Consider the following 24,457-nt stretch of genomic DNA (forward strand, 5'->3'; position numbering starts at 1 on the left):
CCTGGTTCTCGGGCCTACTAAGGTTTGTACCCTGCAGTTTAGTTAATGTGGCAAGCAACCCTGGCACTGTGGAGTGGCGCAATGCTTGCTGCCCCACAGGAGTAGGCACGGGACGCCCTGTGGCTTCACTGCTACCTTGCTCCCCAGAACCATTCCCCCGACCTCGCCCACGGCCTCGTCCACGTCCCTTTCCGGGAGCCTTGCGCATTTTGAATTCCCAGTTAGAAATTGGCACTATATACCAGTAGCAAAAATTGTGGGTGCACGTAACCCCAATATATTCTTTGAATTCCCAGTCAGACAATGGCACTATATACCAGTAGCAAGAAATGAGGGTATTTATAACCCCAATATATTCTTTGAATTACCAGTCAGAAACTGGCACTATATGGCAGTAGCAAGAAATGAGGGTATTTGTATTCCCAATATATTCTTTGAATTCCCAGTCAGACAATGGCACTGTATACCAGTAGTAAAAATTGTGGGTGCACGTAACCCCAATATATTCTTTGAATTACCAGTCAGAAACTGGCACTATATGGCAGTAGCAAGAAATGAGGGTATTTGTAACCCCAATATATTCTTTGAATTCCCAGTCAGAAACTGGCACTGTATACCAGTAGTAAAAATTGTGGGTGCACGTAACCCCAATATATTCTTTGAATTATCAGTCAGAAACTGGCACTATATGGCAGTAGCAAGAAATGAGGGTATTTGTAACCCCAATATATTCTTTGAATTCCCAGTCAGAAACTGGCACTGTATACCAGTAGTAAAAATTGTGGGTGCACGTAACCCCAATATATTCTTTGAATTCCCAGTCAGACAATGGCACTATATACCAGTAGCAAGAAATGAGGGTATTTATAACCCCAATATATTCTTTGAATTCCCAGTCAGAAACTGGCACTGTATACCAGTAGTAAAAATTGTGGGTGCACGTAACCCCAATATATTCTTTGAATTCCCAGTCAGACAATGGCACTATATACCAGTAGCAAGAAATGAGGGTATTTATAACCCCAATATATTCTTTGAATTCCCAGTCAGACAATGGCACTGTATACCAGTAGTAAAAAATGTGGGTGCACGTAACACCAATATATTCTTTGAATTCCCAGTCAGAAACTGGCACTATATGGCAGTAGCAAGAAATGAGGGTATTTATAACCCCAATATATTCTTTGAATTCCCAGTCAGACAATGGCACTGTATACCAGTAGTAAAAATTGTGGGTGCACGTAACCCCAATATATTCTTTGAATTACCAGTCAGAAACTGGCACTATATGGCAGTAGCAAGAAATGAGGGTATTTGTAACCCCAATATATTCTTCGAATTCCCAGTCAGAAACTGGCACTGTATACCAGTAGTAAAAATTGTGGGTGCACGTAACCCCAATATATTCTTTGAATTACCAGTCAGAAACTGGCACTATATGGCAGTAGCAAGAAATGAGGGTATTTGTAACCCCAATATATTCTTTTAATTCCCAGTCAGAAACTGGCACTGTATACCAGTAGTAAAAATTGTGGGTGCACGTAACCCCAATATATTCTTTGAATTCCCAGTCAGACAATGGCACTATATACCAGTAGCAAGAAATGAGGGTATTTATAACCCCAATATATTCTTTGAATTCCCAGTCAGACAATGGCACTCTATACCAGTAGTAAAAATTGTGGGTGCACGTAACCCCAATATATTCTTTGAATTCCCAGTCAGAAACTGGCACTATATGGCAGTAGCAAGAAATGAGGGTATTTATAACCCCAATATATTCTTTGAATTCCCAGTCAGACAATGGCACTGTATACCAGTAGTAAAAATTGTGGGTGCACGTAACCCCAATATATTCTTTGAATTACCAGTCAGAAACTGGCACTATATGGCAGTAGCAAGAAATGAGGGTATTTGTAACCCCAATATATTCTTTGAATTCCCAGTCAGAAACTGGCACTGTATACCAGTAGTAAAAATTGTGGGTGCACGTAACCCCAATATATTCTTTGAATTATCAGTCAGAAACTGGCACTATATGGCAGTAGCAAGAAATGAGGGTATTTGTAACCCCAATATATTCTTTGAATTCCCAGTCAGAAACTGGCACTGTATACCAGTAGTAAAAATTGTGGGTGCACGTAACCCCAATATATTCTTTGAATTCCCAGTCAGACAATGGCACTATATACCAGTAGCAAGAAATGAGGGTATTTATAACCCCAATATATTCTTTGAATTCCCAGTCAGACAATGGCACTGTATACCAGTAGTAAAAAATGTGGGTGCACGTAACACCAATATATTCTTTGAATTCCCAGTCAGAAACTGGCACTATATGGCAGTAGCAAGAAATGAGGGTATTTATAACCCCAATATATTCTTTGAATTCCCAGTCAGACAATGGCACTGTATACCAGTAGTAAAAATTGTGGGTGCACGTAACCCCAATATATTCTTTGAATTACCAGTCAGAAACTGGCACTATATGGCAGTAGCAAGAAATGAGGGTATTTGTAACCCCAATATATTCTTTGAATTCCCAGTCAGAAACTGGCACTGTATACCAGTAGTAAAAATTGTGGGTGCACGTAACCCCAATATATTCTTTGAATTACCAGTCAGAAACTGGCACTATATGGCAGTAGCAAGAAATGAGGGTATTTGTAACCCCAATATATTCTTTTAATTCCCAGTCAGAAACTGGCACTGTATACCAGTAGTAAAAATTGTGGGTGCACGTAACCCCAATATATTCTTTGAATTCCCAGTCAGACAATGGCACTATATACCAGTAGCAAGAAATGAGGGTATTTATAACCCCAATATATTCTTTGAATTCCCAGTCAGACAATGGCACTGTATACCAGTAGTAAAAATTGTGGGTGCACGTAACCCCAATATATTCTTTGAATTCCCAGTCAGAAACTGGCACTATATGGCAGTAGCAAGAAATGAGGGTATTTATAACCCCAATATATTCTTTGAATTCCCAGTCAGACAATGGCACTGTATACCAGTAGTAAAAATTGTGGGTGCACGTAACCCCAATATATTCTTTGAATTACCAGTCAGAAACTGGCACTATATGGCAGTAGCAAGAAATGAGGGTATTTGTAACCCCAATATATTCTTTGAATTCCCAGTCAGAAACTGGCACTGTATACCAGTAGTAAAAATTGTGGGTGCACGTAACCCCAATATATTCTTTGAATTACCAGTCAGAAACTGGCACTATATGGCAGTAGCAAGAAATGAGGGTATTTGTAACCCCAATATATTCTTTGAATTCCCAGTCAGAAACTGGCACTGTATACCAGTAGTAAAAATTGTGGGTGCACGTAACCCCAATATATTCTTTGAATTACCAGTCAGAAACTGGCACTATATGGCAGTAGCAAGAAATGAGGGTATTTATAACCCCAATATATTCTTTGAATTCCCAGTCAGACAATGGCACTGTATACCAGTAGTAAAAATTGTGGGTGTATATAGCCCCAATTCTATTGCTAGGGGACTTGCAGGGTATTTCTGGGGTGAAGGTGGGGGGGCACACCGTTGGAACGGGTATCGGGGGTATATATCGGGTATACGGGAATACACTGACAGTGTATTCCATTCAGGATCCTGGGAAAGCTGGGTTGCGGCGATTGAGCCCGTCAGTGCCACGTTACACTGACAAGCTTCTCCCTGGAATTTAGCTCTTACAAGAGCTGTTGTGGTTGTCTTCTCCTTCCTATCCTAGCCTGTCCCTGCCTACCCAGAATCTAAGCCCTAGCTAGCTGGACGGAAACCTCCGTCCTCGGTGAATTGCAAGCTCAGAATGACGCGAACCTGGGCGGCGCTGTTCTTTTAAATTAGAGGTCACATGTTTTCGGCAGCCAATGGGTTTTGCCTACTTTTCTCAACGTCACCGGTGTCGTAGTTCCTGTCCCACCTACCCTGCGCTGTTATTGGAGCAAAAAAGGCGCCAGGGAAGGTGGGAGGGGAATCGAGTAATGGCGCACTTTACCACGCGGTGTTCGATTCGATTCGAACATGCCGAACAGCCTAATATCCGATCGAACATGAGTTCGATAGAACACTGTTCGCTCATCTCTAGCGAGTACTGTTCGGATCAGCCTATCCGAACAGCACGCTCGCATAGAAATGAATGGACGTAGCCGGCACGCGGGGGGTTAAGCGGCCGGCCGCCGTCAAAGCGGAAGTACCAGGTGCATCCATTCATTTCTATGGAGCGTGCTGTTCGGATCGGCTGATCCAAAAAGTACTCGCTCATCTCTATCTATAATGTTTTTCTGACCCCCTGTGTTTTTATCACTCATGCCTAAGGATTACTATTACCGAGTCTGTATTACATAGTGATGTCTCTGCTATTACCCTGTATCAACAATTTGTACTGCAAATGTTAATTTCTTCACATTGTTTTCCTGATCTCTATGAAGTTTATATGTTTCATACTAAAAACATTGCACGGGGTAAAGATACTGAAGCATTAGTATTAATAAATCTTTCCTAATGTTGGAAGGGTCTTCAATCATATAATAAATATCCAGGAAATCCAGGAAGCAGTAGATGCTGTGCCACTAATATCTACTTTGCTGTCCATGGTCCTGACGGAAGGATCAGTAACTCAAAGAAGCAAATGTCTGCACTTACATATATAAATACATATTACAAAGCTATTCACTTATTGATCTTGTACTGCAAGATAACCAGGTATTAGATGTGTGCATTAGAATACATCAGCAAGTGGACTTTGTGTAATCAATTTCTTTCTCCACATTAAAAGTAAAGGATGACCGATACATATAGATCTGGTTTACAATGAAATCTGAAAATATTGGAATAAGTAGGCAAAATGAATTAATAAATGCCCAGGTAACAGAAATTAACTCCTGTGTGTCCATTACATAGGGACACATATTACATCTTTTTATCCACTGGATGTAAACAATGACAACTCCAATAAAATGACAGCAAGCAGAGGTCTTAAAAACAAAAGGAATTAAAGGGGATGTCCTGGAACTTTATTGTGTGCAGCAGCAGAGGAGGGTATACGATGAAACCTGTACACACCTCACTCCTCTCCTCCATTCCTGCACTTGGGATCCTGTCACCCCCAGATTCTGTCTGTATACAGACACCCTGCAGCAGTAACGCAGACTATGGCTGGCCCCTTAGCTATAGAGAAGGCATAGTCTCACCAAAAGTTAGTTATTTTCTAAATAAAAAAATAATATATATATATATATATATATATATATATATATATTATAAGATAATGTATATGTATACACACTGTATTGTGCAAAAGTTTTAGGCATGTGTGGAAAAAATGCTACAAATTAAGTATTGAAATATAAAAGAGTTAAGAATTTTGTTAATTAAGGGGGTGTTCACACTACCATTGGTGTCCGCTCAGCAGTGTCCATGGCTATTGTCCGTACAAGATTTTAGAAACAGACACTAGCTGGTCCGTTTGTAATTTCCATTCAGTTCTATGGGATTTTATCTTGTGTCCTTTAGTGTCTGTTTGTGTCCGTTTACAACCATGTGCGTTTTTTCAAGCGGACAAAAAAATCCTACATGCAGGACTTTTCTGTCTGTTTGAAAAAAAACGGACAGTAAGTGTCCATTTTTTTTAACATTGAGGTCTATGGGCAACGGACATTTAACGGACAGCTATCAGTTACTGTTCCTTTGTGTCTGTTTTTTGTTGTTTTTTTTTTTTAAACGGACACCTGAGCAGACTGAGTGTGAACCCTACCTAACAAAGTATAAATGCAAAGTAAATGAAGAAGAGAGAAATCAAAATAATTTCAATATTTAATGTGACCACCATTTGGAGCAATCCTGGAAGTTATAATATGTCCCCCTCAGAGCCCTGATCTCCACGCAGTTGGTATGGGTTACATGAAGAGTCAGAAGGATGTGAGTAAGCCTTCATCCACAGAAGATCTGTGCTTACTGCTACAAGACGTTTAGAACAACCTCTATGCCAAGGTTCTTCAAAAACTGTTAACAAGTGTACCTAAAAGTATTGGTGCTGTTTTAAAGGCAAAATATTGATTTGATTTAGATTTGTCTTTTATTAATTAACAAAATGCAAAGTGAATGGACAAAAATAAACTAAAAATAACATTGTTATTTTTGAAAGCAAACAACTATGCCTAAAAGTTTTGCACAGTACTGTGTGTGTTTGTGTCTTATACATATATATATACTGTATATACTTATGAATATATATATTTTACATATATATATATATATATATATATATATATACACACAAGAAAAACAAACCTATTTACTGATCTATTTTCCTAGTCTATCCATTGTCTGATATTCCAGCACTAGCTCAAGTATTTCTCTTTGCTGTGATACGTGGAGAACAATGGTACTTTTCCAGCACATGTATACTATGTTCTCTGCTTGTATCTCTCAGTTCCTGCGGTCACATAACTATCTTCCTTAGGGTGAATTCACACTGAGTAAACGCTAGCTTATTCTGAACGTAAAACACGTTCAGAATAAGCGGCGTCTAAAGCAGCTCCATTCATTTCTATGGGAGCGGGGATACGAGCGCTCCCCATAGAAATGAATGGGTTGCTTCTTTCACTCCGTGCAGTCCCATTGAAGTGAATGGGGAGTGCCGGCGTATACGGCTAGCTCTGCTCATGCCGGAGCGTACACGCCGGCACTCCCCATTCACTTCAATGGGACTGCACGGAGTGAAAGAAGCAGCCCATTCATTTCTATGGGGAGCGCTCGTATCCCCGCTCCCATAGAAATGAATGGAGCTGCTTTAGACGCCGCTTATTCTGAACGTGTTTTACGTTCAGAATAAGCTAGCGTTTACTCAGTGTGAATGCACCCTTACTCAGGATTCTTCTCAGGGGTAATAGCATGAGCTCATTCATAGGAATTTGGGATCTATCTTTTGGTTCCTGCTTTGACTTTGAAGATACATAACCCAGGGTTAAATCTCAGCTTCTGTTCCTTGAGTCTGGCCAGCTCACTTTATCTCCATTTGCCTCAGGCAGCACACTGTAAGATTTTCCTACCAGAAACTCAATGTACCTGTAAATTCAACCATGTAATTTAGTTTGTACATTGCCTGCAAAGGATAAGAATAAATTATAAAAATAATCATTATAAAAGTGGATTTCAGTGAGAGTTGTGAAAACGCAGATTATTACCTATGACACATTTTTTAGCCGACTTTGTATAATCAGATACAGTTGTCAGACCTGATGAGTTATGTCTGTTTTTCAGCGTTACATCTCAACATCTTACCCACAAGCTCAAGTTGTCTGGGTTATGACCTAGTTATGGCTCCATGAGATTTAACGTATTCTAATCTGTAAGACAAGCAATTTTCCAAAGACCTTTCTTCTTTCTTTTTAATTATAAAGAGAAGTAGATTTCCCCGAGACTAATACTGTATGCTTGCTTCTAATATAAATATGCACAGAAGAAGCTGCTGCCTGAATCCCAATGTGCAAGGTTTTATTGTACCATCCCTTCTTTGTGAGCCAGAAGGAACATATGCAGGCGCCCAGCCAAGCACGAGAAAGTCTCAGTAATTGCTCTCCGACACCTGAAAGCATTTCCATTCTGCATACAGACTAACATTTATAGCCATAATTAGTCTGCCGAGGACTCATTGTTACTCTACAAATCAGTAACTGCTACAGAACACTTGTGGTGCTATATAGGAATATACATTGCCTCCTATCCGATGATAGAGGTGGGAGCCAAGTCTTCAAGTACAAATAGCCAACTCCTATAAGGGATGGTTATGGATGCTTGCCTTGAATTTCTAACATCTTTCTGGAGGCTTAGAGAGTTTAATGAAAAGTCTACCTAAACAACCAAACAAAAACTTTAAAAAATGGAGTCTTTTATAGGTGACCACAATGGTTTCTTTAAGTGCTTAAAATGCTTAGATGGGAACAATCAAATCCTTAAAAAGCTGGGCCAACAAAAAATGTCAGGATACATGAAAAGCAACATAGATCTCTATAATGGGAAAACTGCCTCTACGGACATGAGCAGTAGCTGCTACACCTTCAGCAGAAAGCATACTGAGTGGGCGTTCACACTTGTGCCCCTGTGCACCCTATGTCAGTCCACCAGGTTTCCATCCTAATCCCCAGCAAAACTGGATAGGGGACGGCTTCCAAGTGGTCACTTTTAAAACCCATCCGTTTGAAAGGGTTTTAAAAGCAAACCGCCAATGTCCTTATGCAGCCTCTCCATGGGGAAACCGTGTTTTTTCCCCATGGAGAGACTGCAGGCAGACATCGACGGTTTGCTTTTAAAACCAATTGTCGTCCCCTGTTCAGTTTCGCCGGGGATTAGGACGGAAACCTGGCAGACTGACACAGGTCGCATAGTGGCACAAGTGGCTCAGTAAGTTTTTCATACAGGACAAATGACAACAATATAATCATTATTACTCTACAATTTTTATAATACATGTAGCAATGAAAGAAAAAAGGGTTAGTATATAATATCCTCAAAAAGACTCAGGCCATAAATCTGTCTTTACTGTAGTATCACATCATACCACAGATTTTGAAGAAAGGATATTGTTCCAAACATCTTGGAGAACTAACCACAGATCTTCTGCTAACCCAAATCCTTCTCTTTCCTTATGTAATCCCAGACAGACTGGATGATGTCACATCACCACTGCAAGGACTCCTCCTTCAAAGAGCGGTCACACCAAATATTGTCTTGACTTTGATTTCTCTTTTGTTCATTCTATTAATATTGTGAATTGATAGAAATAAACTATTAACACTGATATTTCCCAAAACATTTCTACATTGAAGAATTTTTTTCCACTCATGCCTATAATTTTGCACAGTATTGTATTTATTTCAATTTGGGTCGAGTTGTTATGAATTTGATTTTACTATAAACTTTAGTTAGTCCGGGACCGCCATATTTTCCAAAGACTTGTGTCAGTGTTGTTCAGTATGCAAGTTTGTTCTTTTTGTAATAAGGAAACCATCTAGGTGACTCTTAATCTCCAAAGGAGAAGCAAAGATTTCTTCAAGAAGTGCTGCAGTTTCCTAGACTGTCAGCAAGATAAATGTTGAACCAGATTTGTGACTGAATGAGTTAGTTTTTTTTTTTTTTTTTTTATGTAGATTGAGAGCCCCATATAGAGCTCATAATGTACATTTTTCCCTATCAGTATGTCTTTGGAATATGGGATGGAAATCCATGCAAACACGGGGAGAACATACAAACTCCTTGCAGATGGTTTTATGCCCTTGGCGGGATTTGAACACCAGGACTCCAGCGCTGCAAGGCTGCAGTGCTAACCACTGAACCACCGTGTGGCCCCTATGAGTTAGTTTTTTTTACCCAGAATCCCTAGCGGAGCAGGAATGACTTGTAAGTCTCCGTACTGCCTATGTAGGCACACACTCTCCCTGATGTGTATGATTATCCCCTGACCCTGGTCTATAGTCTCTCACGCTGCCAAACCAGTATCCCTACGTTATGCTGACTAGGTCTAATAGGCCGAAACAGCGCTGTCCATAACTGGGAATCTGTTCCTTTTGGAATAGAAATATTGGTTTGGCTATAAATCCCACATCATATTAGTAGACTTATTAGCTGAGTCATGTATGATGTTAAGGGAGCTGCCCCTAGAGGGCCCTAGTGGGCAGCATACACAGTGCACTGTTCTCCTAATTACAACCTGGAGAATAGATTTGCATGTTTTTTTACTGAGTTAGTTGTGTCAGACATAACTACATAGCAGACAGCATTACACCAAAGACTGGTTCAGAACCTCAAAAGGCCTGAAGGCATGCACAAAAAGTTTGGTAGTATCTAAAGACAACATAAAACATATACACTTAAAACAAATACACATAAATAATACAATAATACAAATATAAATAATACAAATACACATAAAACATTTTACAGCGTGTTTCGGTTGCTCGCTATCTTTAGGGTTGCTGTCAGTGAATGAAAAGTTGGAATTTACTCATACAAATATCAGTGTAGCAACGTATCAGTCTAGGTAATATCCCATGAGCTAAGTAGAAGAATACAGGTATCTCCCCTGTCCTGGAAGATGTTAGCTCTGACACCCGAACCATTCAGAGACAGGTAAGTGTATACAACGACACAGAGAATAGGATTTCTGAAGTCCCACGGCATAAGTGACTGTATCTTTTAACAGACCCAGATCTTGATTTTGGATAAATGGTCATTCTGTGGTCAGTTAGAATAATACTATAACTTACTACATTAGCAATATACTGTGCCAGTATCATACACAAATACTATTCTATTGATCGTTGCAGCTTTCCATTACCAGTTCAAGATGCAAGTAACCAACCACATTGCAGACAAGCAGCTGTTTCCTCAATTTTCAGCTTCTCTTACTGGAACTAAACAAGATGTGAAAGATGTACCTTTAGAAATGTGAGTATTGGGCTCATGTATGGGCATTTTTACATGTACACATCTATATTTCAGAGTCAAAATATATTTTAATATCACATGTTAAAAACAAGACAATATATGAGGCAACATTGTCTCCAAAATATTCACAGTGGTCCCTTATTTATCCTACACGACTGGTCCTATCTTCATACAGACTGGCAGCCTGTGCACAGTCATTTCTGGAAGAATACTTTACTGCTAAACAGAAGCATGTCCCTCATATCCATGGGATATCACATGGGATCATTTTGTCAATTAGGGTTTTCCACTGAGACATAAAGGGAGGACTGTTTGCAATCTAAAAACTATAGCTTTCCTTGCCAGCATAAGGAATTCCCTCAAGAACATCCTAACACAATGTGCCCACCATTGTTCTTGTGACAGCCTCACAAGGCAAATCAATAGAGCAAGGGGGACATGGCTACACCAGCAGTTATTAAAGAATTGAAGAAACCACTTCCCAGAATGACTGGATGTAGGAGTCCCAAATTAAGTGCATAAAATTAATGTAAGACACTTGGAATTGAAAACACCAAGAGTGGGGCAGTATACCCATCCTAATCGAACTGATGTGAAGTAGCATTGTGTATTATAAAGGGTTGAATTCATTTATTTTTTGGTAAAGGACGACACGTGCATGTGAGGCTCCAAAATCTCACCTCAAAGTAGGGATGGCAGATAGCCATAAAGCCTCCACCACTAGCGGTTGGGATGATATCATAGAATCTGTGTGGTCAAGAACTATTGTATAGAGGGCATCGGCATAGATTAATCTCCAGGGTCCTTGGGTCATAATGACCCGATCAGGGAAACTTTGAGTTCCTATAAACCTGGAAACAGAACTTTCAAGGTGCAGCATAGCTGCAAATATAAGCAAAAAAATTTAGGTGAATCTTATATTAAGTTTGTTTCTGAGCAAAAGACTTAAAAACATTATAAATATACACATTTCAGAGAACACAAATCCTCCATGTTTTCCACTAAGCACCCTATTCAAATTATATTAAAGGTAAACCTTGTATCTCCATAGGGGAGTATTCCCAGCAGATCTCGTAGCTCCATTACAGTCTTCTACACTTGCTAGACTAAGTTATGCAGTAATAACAGACTTCTTGGAGACAAGGAGGGTTACTCAGAATGGGCAACAGGACCAACAGCCAAAAATGTTAAGCTAAAAAATATTCAGAATTCAGAAGTGGGTCTGTGTGTATTTATAGGATTATATAGCGCAATTGGTCTGCCAAACAAAAGAGGAATAAATATTACTGCAACAGTCTTTCCCTTTTCTTGGGGCATGCCATTAAAGGATGCCATTAAGGGCTGTAGCTTGGGTTGTAGCTTCTGAAAGAATATCTGTGAGTCAGGGCCCGAAGTTGGGAGTTTCTCCATATAAAAGACACCATTAAAGACAGTTTCCAAAAGGATATTTTTGGGGCAGAGCCCAGAATCAGGAATCTCTCCATAAAAAGGACTGTAGCTTCAAAAGGAATATCTGTGGGATAGAGTCTGAAGTCGGGGATTTATAGTTTTCAGAACTTTTCAGCACATTGAACATGTTGAGGATTTGCAACCAACCACCACTTTTTCATATGTCCAGTATATGTGTTGGGTAAGATTTAGGTGTCTTATGTGTTGTCTTGTAAAGTTCTAAATGATATTTATTTCCCAGATCGGGAGGCATACAGGAAAGTGGAACCTACATTTTTCTTGTCACATTGGACACAGATATTGGAGATCTCATGATGATAAAATTAAAATGGGAAGGCAGCAAAGACATTAAAAGTTTATGGTATACCCTTCAAAAGAAGATATCTTGGGATACACTACCAGGACTCCTAGCAAAGAGGATAAGAGTCTTAGCTGGAGAAACTCAGGAGAGGTTAGTATCTGAAAAAGAGCTTGAGAATCTATTTTTGATATGGGTATTGAATTTCATTTTATATAATAAATTTTCAATGCATTATAACCTTCCATATATACTCGAGTATAAGCCAAATTTTTCAGCACAGTTTTTGTGCTGAAAAAGCCCCCCTCAGCTTATACTCGAGTCAAGAAAAAAATAATTTTTATTTTTTTTGGGGGGAGGGGGGTCTATGACCAGCCGCAATAGTAATGTATAGAATCTCCCATAAAATAGTGGGGAAAAAAAAGCTTTAAAAAAATAATAAAAAAATAAAGTAAATAAAAGTTATAAATCACTCCTTTGCCTAGAATACATATAAAAGTAGAAAATTACTGTGAAACACATACACATTAGGTATCCCTGTGTCTGACAGTGCCCGGTCTACTTAATATAGGGTATCTGCAGTGCTCCTGTTCCATCGGGAAGGGGTTAATAGCAGCACTGCAGATCCCCTATATTCAGCCAGGCTGAATTCCAAGTGGGGGAAAAAAAACTCAGTCCTCAAGCTCAGGGAAGGGACAGACAGAAAACCAAAACACCCCCTTCCCTTCCTCAGCGTCTACTGCACCCAAAAACTCCGACCATTTTAATTTTTGAAACTTTCCAGTAGCTGCTGCATTTCTCCCCCTAGGCTTATAGTGGAGCCAATAAGTTTTCCCAGTTTTTTGTGGTAAAATTAGGGGCCTCGGCTTATATTCGGGTAGGCTTATACTCAAGTTTATACGGTATATTATATTTTTGTTGTACCATATAAATTAAAGGGCCTGCATGGACCTAAGCATGATATCCTTGGTCCAACCTTATCATTCACAAGCCTAAGTGCCTCAATATCAAAGTCACAACAGCAAGACCTGCACCACTCACATACAAAAGACATATCTTGAAGTAAAAGTGTCTCTAAGCATATACACACATGGACAAAATTCTTGGTACCTCTTGTTTAATGAAAGAAAACCCCACAATGTTCACAGAAATAACTTTAATCTGGCAACAGTAATGGTAAATATAAATTCTATGAAAATGAACAAAGGAAAATCAGACATTGCTTTTCACTTCAGCAGAATTTTAAAAAAAAATAAACCTCATGAAACAGGCCTGGACAGAAATGATGGTTCCCATAACTTAATATTTTGTTGCACAACTTTTTGAGGCAATCACTGCAATCAAAAGATTCCTGTAACTGTCAATGAGACTTCTGCACCTCTCAACAGGTATATGGGCCCACTCCTCATGAGGAAACTGCTCCAGTTGGTTTGAAGGGTGCCTTTTCCAGAAAACAGGTTTTGGCTCCTTGCAAAGATGCTCAAAGGATTTAGGTCAGGGTTCGTAGAAGGTCACTTCAGAATAGTCCAATGTTTTCCTCTTAGCCATTCTTGGGTGTTTTTAGCTGTGTGTTTCTCTCTAGAATCCCTTGATAGTCTTGAGATTTCATTGTACCCCGCACAGATTCAAGACATTCTGTGCCAGATGCAGCAAAGCATCCCCAGAACATAAGAGAGCTTCCTCCATGTTTCACAGTACGGACAGTGTTATTTTTAAGATATGCTTTATTTTGCCCTCTGTGAACATAGAGCTGATGTGCCTTGCCAAAAAGTTAGATTTTTGTCAACAATTTTTATTTATTAGATTCAAGTTATTTTTGTGACCATTGTGGGTTTTTCTTTCATTAAATGAGGGGTACCAACAATTTTGTCCACGTGTGTGTAGGCTGCAGATTCTTGACATAGCTACCTAATTCAGACTACTTAGACTTTATCATCGGATTTTCATGAATTTGGTCAGGGTCGAGTGCTTTGTATCTCTTCTTACATTATTCCAGCTATCACTCACCATAAAAATGTTGCTGGTTTGCAGATGCCGCTAAAATTTATTGATAAGCTGTGTGTGTGTATGTGAACCTCAACAGCGTCCATACATAAGAATACATTGTAAAAAGAGCAGGATGAGGAACACTAGTGGCAAACAATGACTTGTACCTAAAATGGCTGCATCTATAAGATTTATGTTGTAAGGAGATATAGTAATTTGCAAATAGTAAAAGATTTACATCTCTGGTAGTCCAAATTTGTCTGGTTAAGGAGACCATACACATTCGATACATGTTATCTGAACCCGTGGGGCCACACGATGGCTCAGTGGTTAGCACTGCAGCCTTGCATCGCTGGAGTCCTGGTGTTCAAATCCCGCCAAGGGCACAAAACCATCTACAAGGAGTTTGTATGTTCTCCCTGTGTTTGCATGGATTTCCATTCCAAAGACATACTGATAGGCTCACAATCTACATAAAAAAAAATGTTATCCGAACCCAACAATTTTAGCTTGAAACAACATTTAATATGTATGGTGCTGTCCTGACTCTCCCCCGACAGCAGATACCAAGGGAAAGAAGGATCGGGCTGGTGAATGCCTTTTTCTACATAAGTAAAGTACTTGTGAGTATAAGCCATTATTCCTTTAAATTGCCTTTCTTTACTAAATAGATTTTGATATATGTTGTTGCAGAATAACATTTTGTGCTGAAAGCGTCGATGACTTTGAACTCCATCCAGACCAAGAGAAGAATTATGTGAGATGCGTAAACAAGCTTAAAAGGAAGAAGTCCCGGAAACAACTGTAAGCAAATACCAGAACAAGAACAATGACGTACAAATAATTCACTTGTTAAGCCATGCAAAGGAAATCTGGACAGGTCCTTACACCCAGCTCTCCCAATGCACCTTAAGATATTATTGACACCTAATGCCTTGGAGAACTCTTGCAAAGATCAAGTAGACTTCTAGACTTGAGAGACCAGCTTCATAAGTTTCTTGTCGTCCAAGCCTGTTTTTCTTTATCAATGCTTTACATCAAGTTTCTCAATTGCTATAAATAAATAATCATTTTCCATAGTTGTTTGCCCAAATTATTTTCTTAACATTGTGGTAGAGATCATGGAAGGATCACAAATTACATAACACAAACCCTTCACCATCTCTTACATTAGTCCTGATGTGGCAATAGGATATATCAGAAAGCAGCCAAAACATGGACATATCGTGCAACGTCCAGTTCTCAAATAACCTGTTACAGCGGATCCTTGCAATCTTCTGAGAATAAAGGTAAATATGGCAACAAAACAACACATTCACCTGGTTGTCCTAGGGTTGAGGGAACCCTGTCTAAGCCTCTCACCTCTGCCAGATCAGTCCTCTCTGCGCAAAGCTGATGAGATGCAAATACACCCACAATCGGACCCGGTTCCAACCGCAGGTGTTACAGGGCATTGTCAGCCGTAACATACGACTGACATTCGCAGGGCATGGTGCGCACACAGATTTACGGGAAGTCCTTCCCGGCAGTGCTGTACTATTACGGTGGATGTCGGGAAGGGGTTAAAGGAGTTGGCCACTTTCAGGCCAATATTGACAAACAAATGTACAAGAAGATGATATACAATTTTCCAATATACTTTCTATATCAATTCCTCACGGTTTTCTAGATCTCTGCTTGCTGTCACTCATTCTGTTAGTTCTAGAGGATAAAACTCTGACCATGGTCATGTGATTTACGGTCCATGGTCATGTGATGAGTACACAGGTGTCGTTCGTTATCGTTACAGCACAATAATCAGACATCTGCCTGATAATCAGCTGTGCACCTGTGTGCTCATCACATGACCATGGACCGTAAGTCACATGACCATGGTCAGAGTTTTATCCACTAGAAGTAACAGAATGAGCGACAGCAAGCAGAGATCTAGAAAACCGCGAGGAATTGATACAGAAAGTATATTGGAAAATTGTATATCTTTTAATGTACATTTGTTTGTCAATATTGGTCTGAAAGTGGCCAACCCTGATATATCATTAAAAAAAATTACCAGTTTATTAACCAAAAAGAAACGTGTGAGATAAGAGAAAACTGCTGACATAATTTATCAAGGGGTCACCCCTGTAAAATGGGACAACCCCTCAAAAATCCAGGCTACAGGGATAAAGTTCTACGATATAGAGCAATATAAAAAAAAAAAAAAGGTCGCAAAAAGTAGCATCGAAATACAAAGCATCCTATGTCCAGATTAAGCTAGGTATCCAGGATTGAGGAGGTATCGCCGCAAAGACTTCCTCCAGATTATCAAGATACTGGTGTCATGTTAACTTTAGAAAGTGAAAGGCCATACATGTCCACTATCATTGTGAAAAACAACTTTTGTCCCGAGAAAATTACCAATTATATAACCTATACTTTACCTAAACCAGAAGACATTTGCCACTTTTTCTGAACGCTGTAAAGTTTGGGAGAATCTTAAAGGTGGGTGGATGACGTACTATAACATGAGATGAACTATAATATTTTATCATCATCAAAGATTAGCAGTATTGATGGCCGTAATGTTCTGAATTGTCAAACCTATTTAGTCAGATCCTAAACCTGCACATCATTATTCCGGCAACGTCATAAGCCATGAAGCAAATGTATTCCCTGTGCACTTCAGTGATGCCTTTAAATATGTACATTAATGGAGGAACATCCATAAAGTCACATCTTATAACCTAAATCCATCATGGCAAATGCCACTGAAGGATCCCTGCTCTGCTGTATGACTGCTCATTAACTTATGCGCTGTATAAAGCCATTCTTCCATTTCCAACCTTCTCATAATTCAGTTTACCATACAGCACAATGTCATAGTTATCTTTATGACTTAATGACCTGTGTGCAGTCTAGGTATGGAGAGCTGCTGTGATGAATGGAAAACATTATCCTTTATGAGAAACACTATGCAATCATTGCCGATACCTCCTGTGGATGGGGCCAACTCATAGGCATTTATTATTTATGCACTGTTTGTAACGAATTGGGTTATTAAGCCAATTACTTAGCTTGTTTCTGTGAAACGATCTACAAAGAATATCTATAGAATGGAATTCATATATTAATATATGAACCACAAGTGCCACGTAGATAAAGCCTGGGAAAATTAGCGCCTCTGAGCCATTACCTATATGTCAGTCAATGTCAACAGAGCTGCTTGCAATGACCAGTCCAAAGCGTCATGGTCCAAAATGTAATGGCTGTCTTCTTCCAGGGAACCATGGCAGGCAATAAGACAAAAGTAACCATTTAATGTTAATAGTGTTAGACACCTTCATGTATTAGTTTTTCTAATAACAGTAAAGTTATTAAAGGAAGATTAAAGCTATTCCATTAGTTATCCTGAGGAGCAGCACAAGCCAACATCGACAAACCATCACTACATGTGATAAACAAATGCTATATACATTTATTTTTTTAACAAACCTATATATTCCCAGTCACCATTTTATTGGTTTAATCCCAAATCCCATAAATGGTTCCTGAATCTAATGCAGTTGGCATCAGTAGCATGCACTACAACTCCCAGCATACTCACTCTGCTTGCTACCATTGTCTTTATAATTTGTTGGTATGTTAACTCCATTTGAATTCACCATCTAACAACTCTCCTTCTGCAATCAACTTGGTTCATGCACTGACGCGTTTCGAGGATATGTTATTCCTCTTAGTTGTAGCCTGGCTACGACTAAGAGGAACAACATATCCTCGAAACGCGTCAGCTAGATGCTTTTCACAGTATGATCGAATCACAGTGATAGCAACATCACACAGAGTATGGATTTTAAATCAGTGCAAATAAAAGCTAAGTTTTAAGGAGCCTGATGTGGTGCCGGATTTTCCTTGTTGCATTCTTCAGACGCACCCCAAGCCGATGGGAACACCAGCCGAGCATCCATTCTCCTAACAATTGTGACATACACATCGTATGGACTACAAGCAGTGAAGGTCATGTAAGTGGGCTGTGATCCCTTCCCCAATACCTCCTTTTAAAAATTTTGTATAAATGTAAGTCCTTAGGTCATTGCATGGCCTTGGTCATTGCAATCTAGTGTGCAATCGAAGTGTGTGATCTAAGTGTGCAGATTAGAATTAGGCCAGAATTGCACCAGAAGGGAACAGAAGGTAACTCAAATCAAATACTACAAACATACCTACCAATCAGCAGAAATGCTTCTCACTACAATACTGTTGTGGTTCCTATACTTGTAAAAACTACTTTTCCACCTCCCCTGCTGCCCTCTCCTATGGGGTCTGCACTTCTCACACACTCTCCACCCCAACAACAAACCTGGTGGTTGTTAGGCGTCCTCCTGTCAGACAACTACTCATTCACCCCAATCCAGATGCCACCTGTCCTCACCCCCCCCCCCCCTACTTTGAAGTGCACTCAGTTCGTATCTACTCACCCTCCAACCTCCAAATGGCCGTCATATACCGACCACCTGGATCCACCGCTGCCTTCATCGACCATTTCACCACCTGATTCACACACTTACTATGCACAGACACCCCCACCATCATCATGGGCAATTTCAACATCCCCATTAACACAGACCACCCTCCCGCCTCCAGTCTCTTGTCCCTCACCACCTCTTTGGTCTCTCCCAATGGTCCTCTTCTGCCACCCACATAAAGGGGGGCACACTAAACCTCATATTCACCCGCCTGTGCTCCATGCAGCCTCTCTAACTCTCCATTCACACTCTCTGATGACAACCTGCTGACATTCTCCGCCCTCTCATCTCCATTAGACCCCCCCAACCTCTAAACCAACACGCCCCCGCAGGAACCTCAACCGTCTGGACATCCGCACGCTCTCTCAGACTCACTCCTACCACTTGCTAACATATCCTCACTCCAGGACACAGATGCCGCTGCTGCCTTCTATAATACCACCATCACCTCAGCCATTGACTCTGTGGCCCCCTTCACAACCACTAGAGCCTGACCTATCAATAGGCAACCCTGGCACATTGACCTATCTAAAAAACTGAGACGTGCAGTGCGGGTTTCAGAGCACCTCTGGAAGAAAAGCCACTCCTAGGAGGACTTCCTCAGTTATAAAGACGCAGTTCTTGCATTTAAGAATGCACTCACCTCTGCTAAGCAGATCTACTCCACCACACTCATATCTGCACTCTCAAAATCCCAAATAGCTATTCACCACCTTCAACTCCCTCCTCCGTTCTCCTGTGCCCCCTCCAACATCACTTATCTCAGCTGACTACTTTGCCTCTTACTTCAAAACTAAAATCGACACCATCAGAGACAGTCTCACCCTACTCCCTCGACAATCCCTCTACCCAACTACTTGCTGCTCCGCATCCCTGACCTGTTTCTCCACCATCACTGATGAAAAACTCTCTTCCCTAATCTCTAAATCCCACCTTACCTCCTGCGCGCTTGACCTGATCCAGTCACATCTCATCCCCAAACTCACTGAAGTCACTACTCCAGCCCTAACCCATCTCTTCAATCTATCCCTAGCCAATGGATCCTTCCCCTCCACCTTCAAACAAGCCACAGTCACACCTATACTTAAGAAACCATCCCTCGACCCGTCCTCTCCAGCCAACTATCGTCCCATCTCACTGCTCCCGTACGCCTCAAAACTGCTTGAGCAGCACGTCCACTCAGAACTCTCCTCCTATCTCTTGTCCAACCTGCTCTTTGACAGACTTCAGTCAGACTTCAGACCCTGTCACTCCACTGAAACTGCCCTAACGAAAGTCATTAATGACCTGCTAACCACCAAGGCCAAGCGCCATTACTCTGTCCTCCTCCTCCTTGACCTCTCCTCTGCCTTTGACACAGTCGACCACTCCTGTTAGAAATTCTCTAATCCCTTGGCATCTCAGACCAGGCCCATTCCTGGTTCTCCTCATACCTCACCGACCGCACATTCAGCGTCTCCCACTCACACACCACCTCCTCACCACACCCCCTCTCTCTGTAGGTGTCCCCCAAGGCTCCGTCCTAGGACCCCTCCTGTTCTCCATCTACACCCTTGGCCTGGGCCAACTCATAGAATCTCATGGTTTCCAGTACCATTGCTATGCTGATGACACCCAAATAGACATCTCTGGACCAGACATTACCTCTCTGCTGGCCAGAATTCCAGATTGTTTAACAGCTGTAGCCTCCTACCACTCCTCCCGCTTTCTCAAACTCAAAATGGAGAAAACACAGTTCATCATCTTTGCCTCACCCCGTCTGGCCCCTCCACCTGACCCATGTATCAAAGTCAACGGAACCACACTTACCCCTATCCCACAGGCCCAATGCCTTGGAGTAACACTGGACCCCAACCTATCCTTCAAGTCACACGTTCAAACCCTCAACACTTCCTGCCGCCTCCAACTCAAGAACATCCACCGAATCAGCTCCTTCCTCACCCCTGAAACGACTAAGATGCTCGTCCAGGCCCTCATAAATCTCCTGCCTAGATTACTGAAACACCCTTCTCCATGGACTCCCAGCTAACACCCTCGCGCCCCCATCCAGCCCAGCTTAAACTGCGCTGCTCGCTTAATTCACCCCTCCCCCCGATCTTCATCAGCTGCTCCACTCTGCCAGTCCCTCCACTGGCTACCCAAAGCCCAGCGAATTGAGTTCAAGCTACTAACATTAACATACAAAGCCATCCACAACCTGTCCCCTCCATATATCTCCAACCTAATCTCCCGTGCTTCCGCAGCCCCATTCATTAAATAAATAGGAGTTGCAGAGGCAGGGCCACAAAATCATCGGACAGGAATAGAACCTGTTCCATATTTTGCATCAGGCTGTCAGCCCACACATGGGACCATGTAATTCACGATCATGTGTACGGGCCCATAGAAACAAATAGGCCAATGTGCAATCCAAGAAAAACACAGCTAGGAAACTAACCATTCATATGGTCCTCAGCAAGGGGCTTTACAGCTTTTATTTTGGTCAGCCCCAAACCAAAGACTACTAGATTAAAAAACATTGACCTGAAGATAGTGGCACAAATCTTGGCAGTGAGGATTAATACCCTTTTTTTTTTTTTTTTTTTTGGACAATTCATCCTAACCAGACAGGATTTATCAATAAGGAGTCAGCACACCAAACCAGGCAAGTTTTTAATATTCTTTTATTTAAATTGAGAAGGGACTGCTCCACCTTGCAGCAGACTAGTCTCTAGATCCACACATGGCATTTATTTCTTTAATTCTTTAACCTTGGACTACACATTTTACATCATAGATTGCTGAGGCATTGGACCTCATTTTTCATCTGTTCTTAAACTATTTTATGCTTAACCCTATTCGCAGAAGGTTTCTTTCCTCACTCACCGATGTGGGCAAGACAGTTGTCCCCCCTATCCTGTTTATTCAGACTACTGAGCCATTTGCCACCTGGATAGAATGAACACCAACAGCAAGTGAGTAGTTGAGGAAGAGATAGGAACATACAGTGCCTTGCGAAAGTATTCAGCCCCCTTGAACTTTTCTAACCTTTTGCCACATTTCAGGCTTTAAACATAAAGACATAAAAATTACATTTTTGGGAGAAGAATCAACAACAAGTGGGACACAATTGGGAAGTGGAACGAAATTTATTGGATATTTTTTAACAAAGAAAAAACTGAAAAGTGGGGTGTGCAATATTATTTACTTTTAGTGCAGCAAACACACTCCGTTCATTTCAGTGAGGATCTCTGAATGATCCAAAGTTGTCCTAAATGACTGATGATAATAAATAGAATCCACCTGTGTATAATAAAGTCTCCGTATAAATGCACCTGCTCTGTGATAGTATCAGGGTTCTGTTTAAAGCGTAGCGAGCATCATGAAGACCAAGGAACACACCAGGCAGGTCCAAGATACTGTTGTGGAGCAGGTTAAAGCTGGATTGGGAAAAAAAAAAAAAAGATTTCCCAAGCTTTAAACATCCCAAGGAGCACTGAGCAAGCAATCATATTGAAATGGAAGGAGTATCAGACCACTGCAAATCTACCAAGACCTGACCGTGCCTCTAAACTTTCATCTCTGATCTTTCATCTGATCAGAGATGCACTCAAGAGGCCCATGATCACTCTGGATGAACTGCAGAGATCTACAGCTGAGGTGGAAGAGTCTGTCCATAGGACAACAATCAGTCGTACACTGCACAAATCTGGTCTTTATGGAAGAGTGGCAAGAAGAAAGCCATTTCTCAAAGATATCCATAAAAAGTCTTGTTTAAAGTTTGCCACAAGCCAACTGGGAGACACCAAATATGTGGAAGAAGGTGCTCTGGTCAGATGAAACCAAAATCCAACTTTATGGCCACAATCCAAAACTATATGCTTGGCGTAAAAGCAACACAGCTCATCACCCTGAACACCCCATCCCCACTGTCAAACATGGTGGTAGCAGCATCATGGTTTGGGCCCGCTTTTCTTCAGCAGGGACAGGGAAGAAGGTTAAAATTGATGGGAAGATGGATGGAGCCAAATACAGCACCATTCTGGAAGAAAACCTGTTGGAGTCTGCAAAAGACCTGAGACTGGGACATAGATTTATCTTCCAACAAGACAATGATCCAAAACCTAAAGCAAACTCTACAATGGAATGGTTAACAAATAAACGTATCCAGGTGTTAGAATGGCCAAGTCACAGTCCAGACCTGAATCCAATCGAGAATCTGTGGAAAGAGCTAAAAACTGCTGTTCACAAACGCTCTCCATCCAAACTCACTGAGCGCCAGCTGTTTTGCAAGGAAGAATGGGGAAGAATTTCAGTCTCTTGTGGGACACAATTGTGAAGTGGAACAAAATTTATTGGATATTTTTAACAAAGAAAAAACTGAAAAGATTCTTCCAAGACAATAATCCAAAACATAAAGCAAAATCTACAATGGAATGGTTCACAAATAAACGTATCCAGGTGTTAGAATGGCCAAGTCAAAGTCCAGACCTTAATCCAATCGAGAATCTGTGGAAAGAGCTAAAAACTGCTGTTCACAAACGCTCTCCATCCAACCTCACTAAGCTCCAGCTGTTTTGCAAGGAAGAATGGGTAAGAATTTCAGTCTCTCGATGTGCAAAACTGATAGAGACATACCCCAAGTGACTTGCAGCTGTAATTGCAGCAAAAGGTGGCACTACAAAGTATTAACACAAGGGGGCCGAATAATTTTGCCCGCTCAATTTTTCAGTTTTTTCTTTGTTAAAAAAAAGTTTAAAATATCCAATAAATTTCATTCCACTTCACAATTGTGCCCCACTTGTTGATTCTTCCCCCCCAAATTAAAATTTTATACCTTTATGTTTGAAGCCTGAAATGTGGTAAAAGGTTGAAAAGTTCAAGGGGGCCGAATACTTTTGCAAGGCACTGTATATTCAGGGACAATATATTGTTGCTGCTTATCTCATACCAGGTTCTTGAGAGGTTTTTTTTTTTAGGGTTTTTGGACTGCTGGTCAACCTTATAAAGCTGAGATAAAAAGTCACAATACCTACTTAGATGACCAAATTCATTTCAACTTGACGTGTGATGTATGGAAGACATAAATTGTTACTCCCTTGGTCGCATTCTACACTTGAGCTTGAGAAAGACCTATGCAATACAGGTACCAGACAGCACTCAGGTAGATCCAATAAGTATACATTCACAAGTGGGTAATAGGCACACCCCTAGTAATGTCCAGTATAGTAGAACTTGGAACAGCAGGGGTATTCATACCCCTTGATTCTTTTCACATTTTGTCATCTTACAACCACAAACTTGTGGTATTGTATTGAGGTTTGAAGTGATAGACGAACACAAAGTAGCAGATAATTGTGAAGTGGAAGGAAAATGATAAAAGGTTTTCAAAATTTTAATTAAGTAAAAATCTGAAAAGTGTGACGTGCAATACTTTGTAGAGCCACCTTTCCCTGCAAGTCTTTTGGGATATGTCTCTACCAATTTGCAAATCTATAGACTGAGAATTTTTTCCAATCTAGTTTGCAAAATAGCTGAAGCTCAGCCAGATTGGATGGAGAGCATCTGAACAGTAATTTTCATGTCTTGCCACAGATGCTCAATGGGATTTAAGTCTGGGCCATTCTAACACATGAATATTCTTTGATCTAAACCTTTCCACAGTAGCTCTGGTTGTATGTTTATGGTCTTTGTCTTGCTGGAAGGTGAATCTCCTTCCCAGTCTCAAGTCTTTTGCAGACTCCAACAGATTTTATTCCAGGATGACCCTATATTTAGCTCC

The 24,457-nt window shown here is 40.8% G+C and overlaps 1 protein-coding gene across 1 annotated transcript in view; it reads left to right on the forward strand.

The window, feature by feature from the left end:
- Positions 1–15,008, forward strand: part of LIPC (lipase C, hepatic type) — a 124,272-nt gene extending 109,264 nt beyond the window's left edge. The window contains exons 8-10 of the mRNA XM_075273532.1: positions 10,341–10,461; positions 12,152–12,361; positions 14,888–15,008. Of these exons, the coding sequence (XP_075129633.1) occupies positions 10,341–10,461; positions 12,152–12,361; positions 14,888–15,002 (446 nt within the window). The 3' untranslated portion in view covers positions 15,003–15,008. The remainder of the gene's footprint in view (positions 1–10,340; positions 10,462–12,151; positions 12,362–14,887) is intronic.
- The last annotated feature ends 9,449 nt before the right edge of the window (positions 15,009–24,457 follow it).

This window comes from Leptodactylus fuscus, chromosome 5, assembly GCF_031893055.1.
Source record: "Leptodactylus fuscus isolate aLepFus1 chromosome 5, aLepFus1.hap2, whole genome shotgun sequence".
Classification (NCBI taxonomy): domain Eukaryota; kingdom Metazoa; phylum Chordata; class Amphibia; order Anura; family Leptodactylidae; genus Leptodactylus; species Leptodactylus fuscus.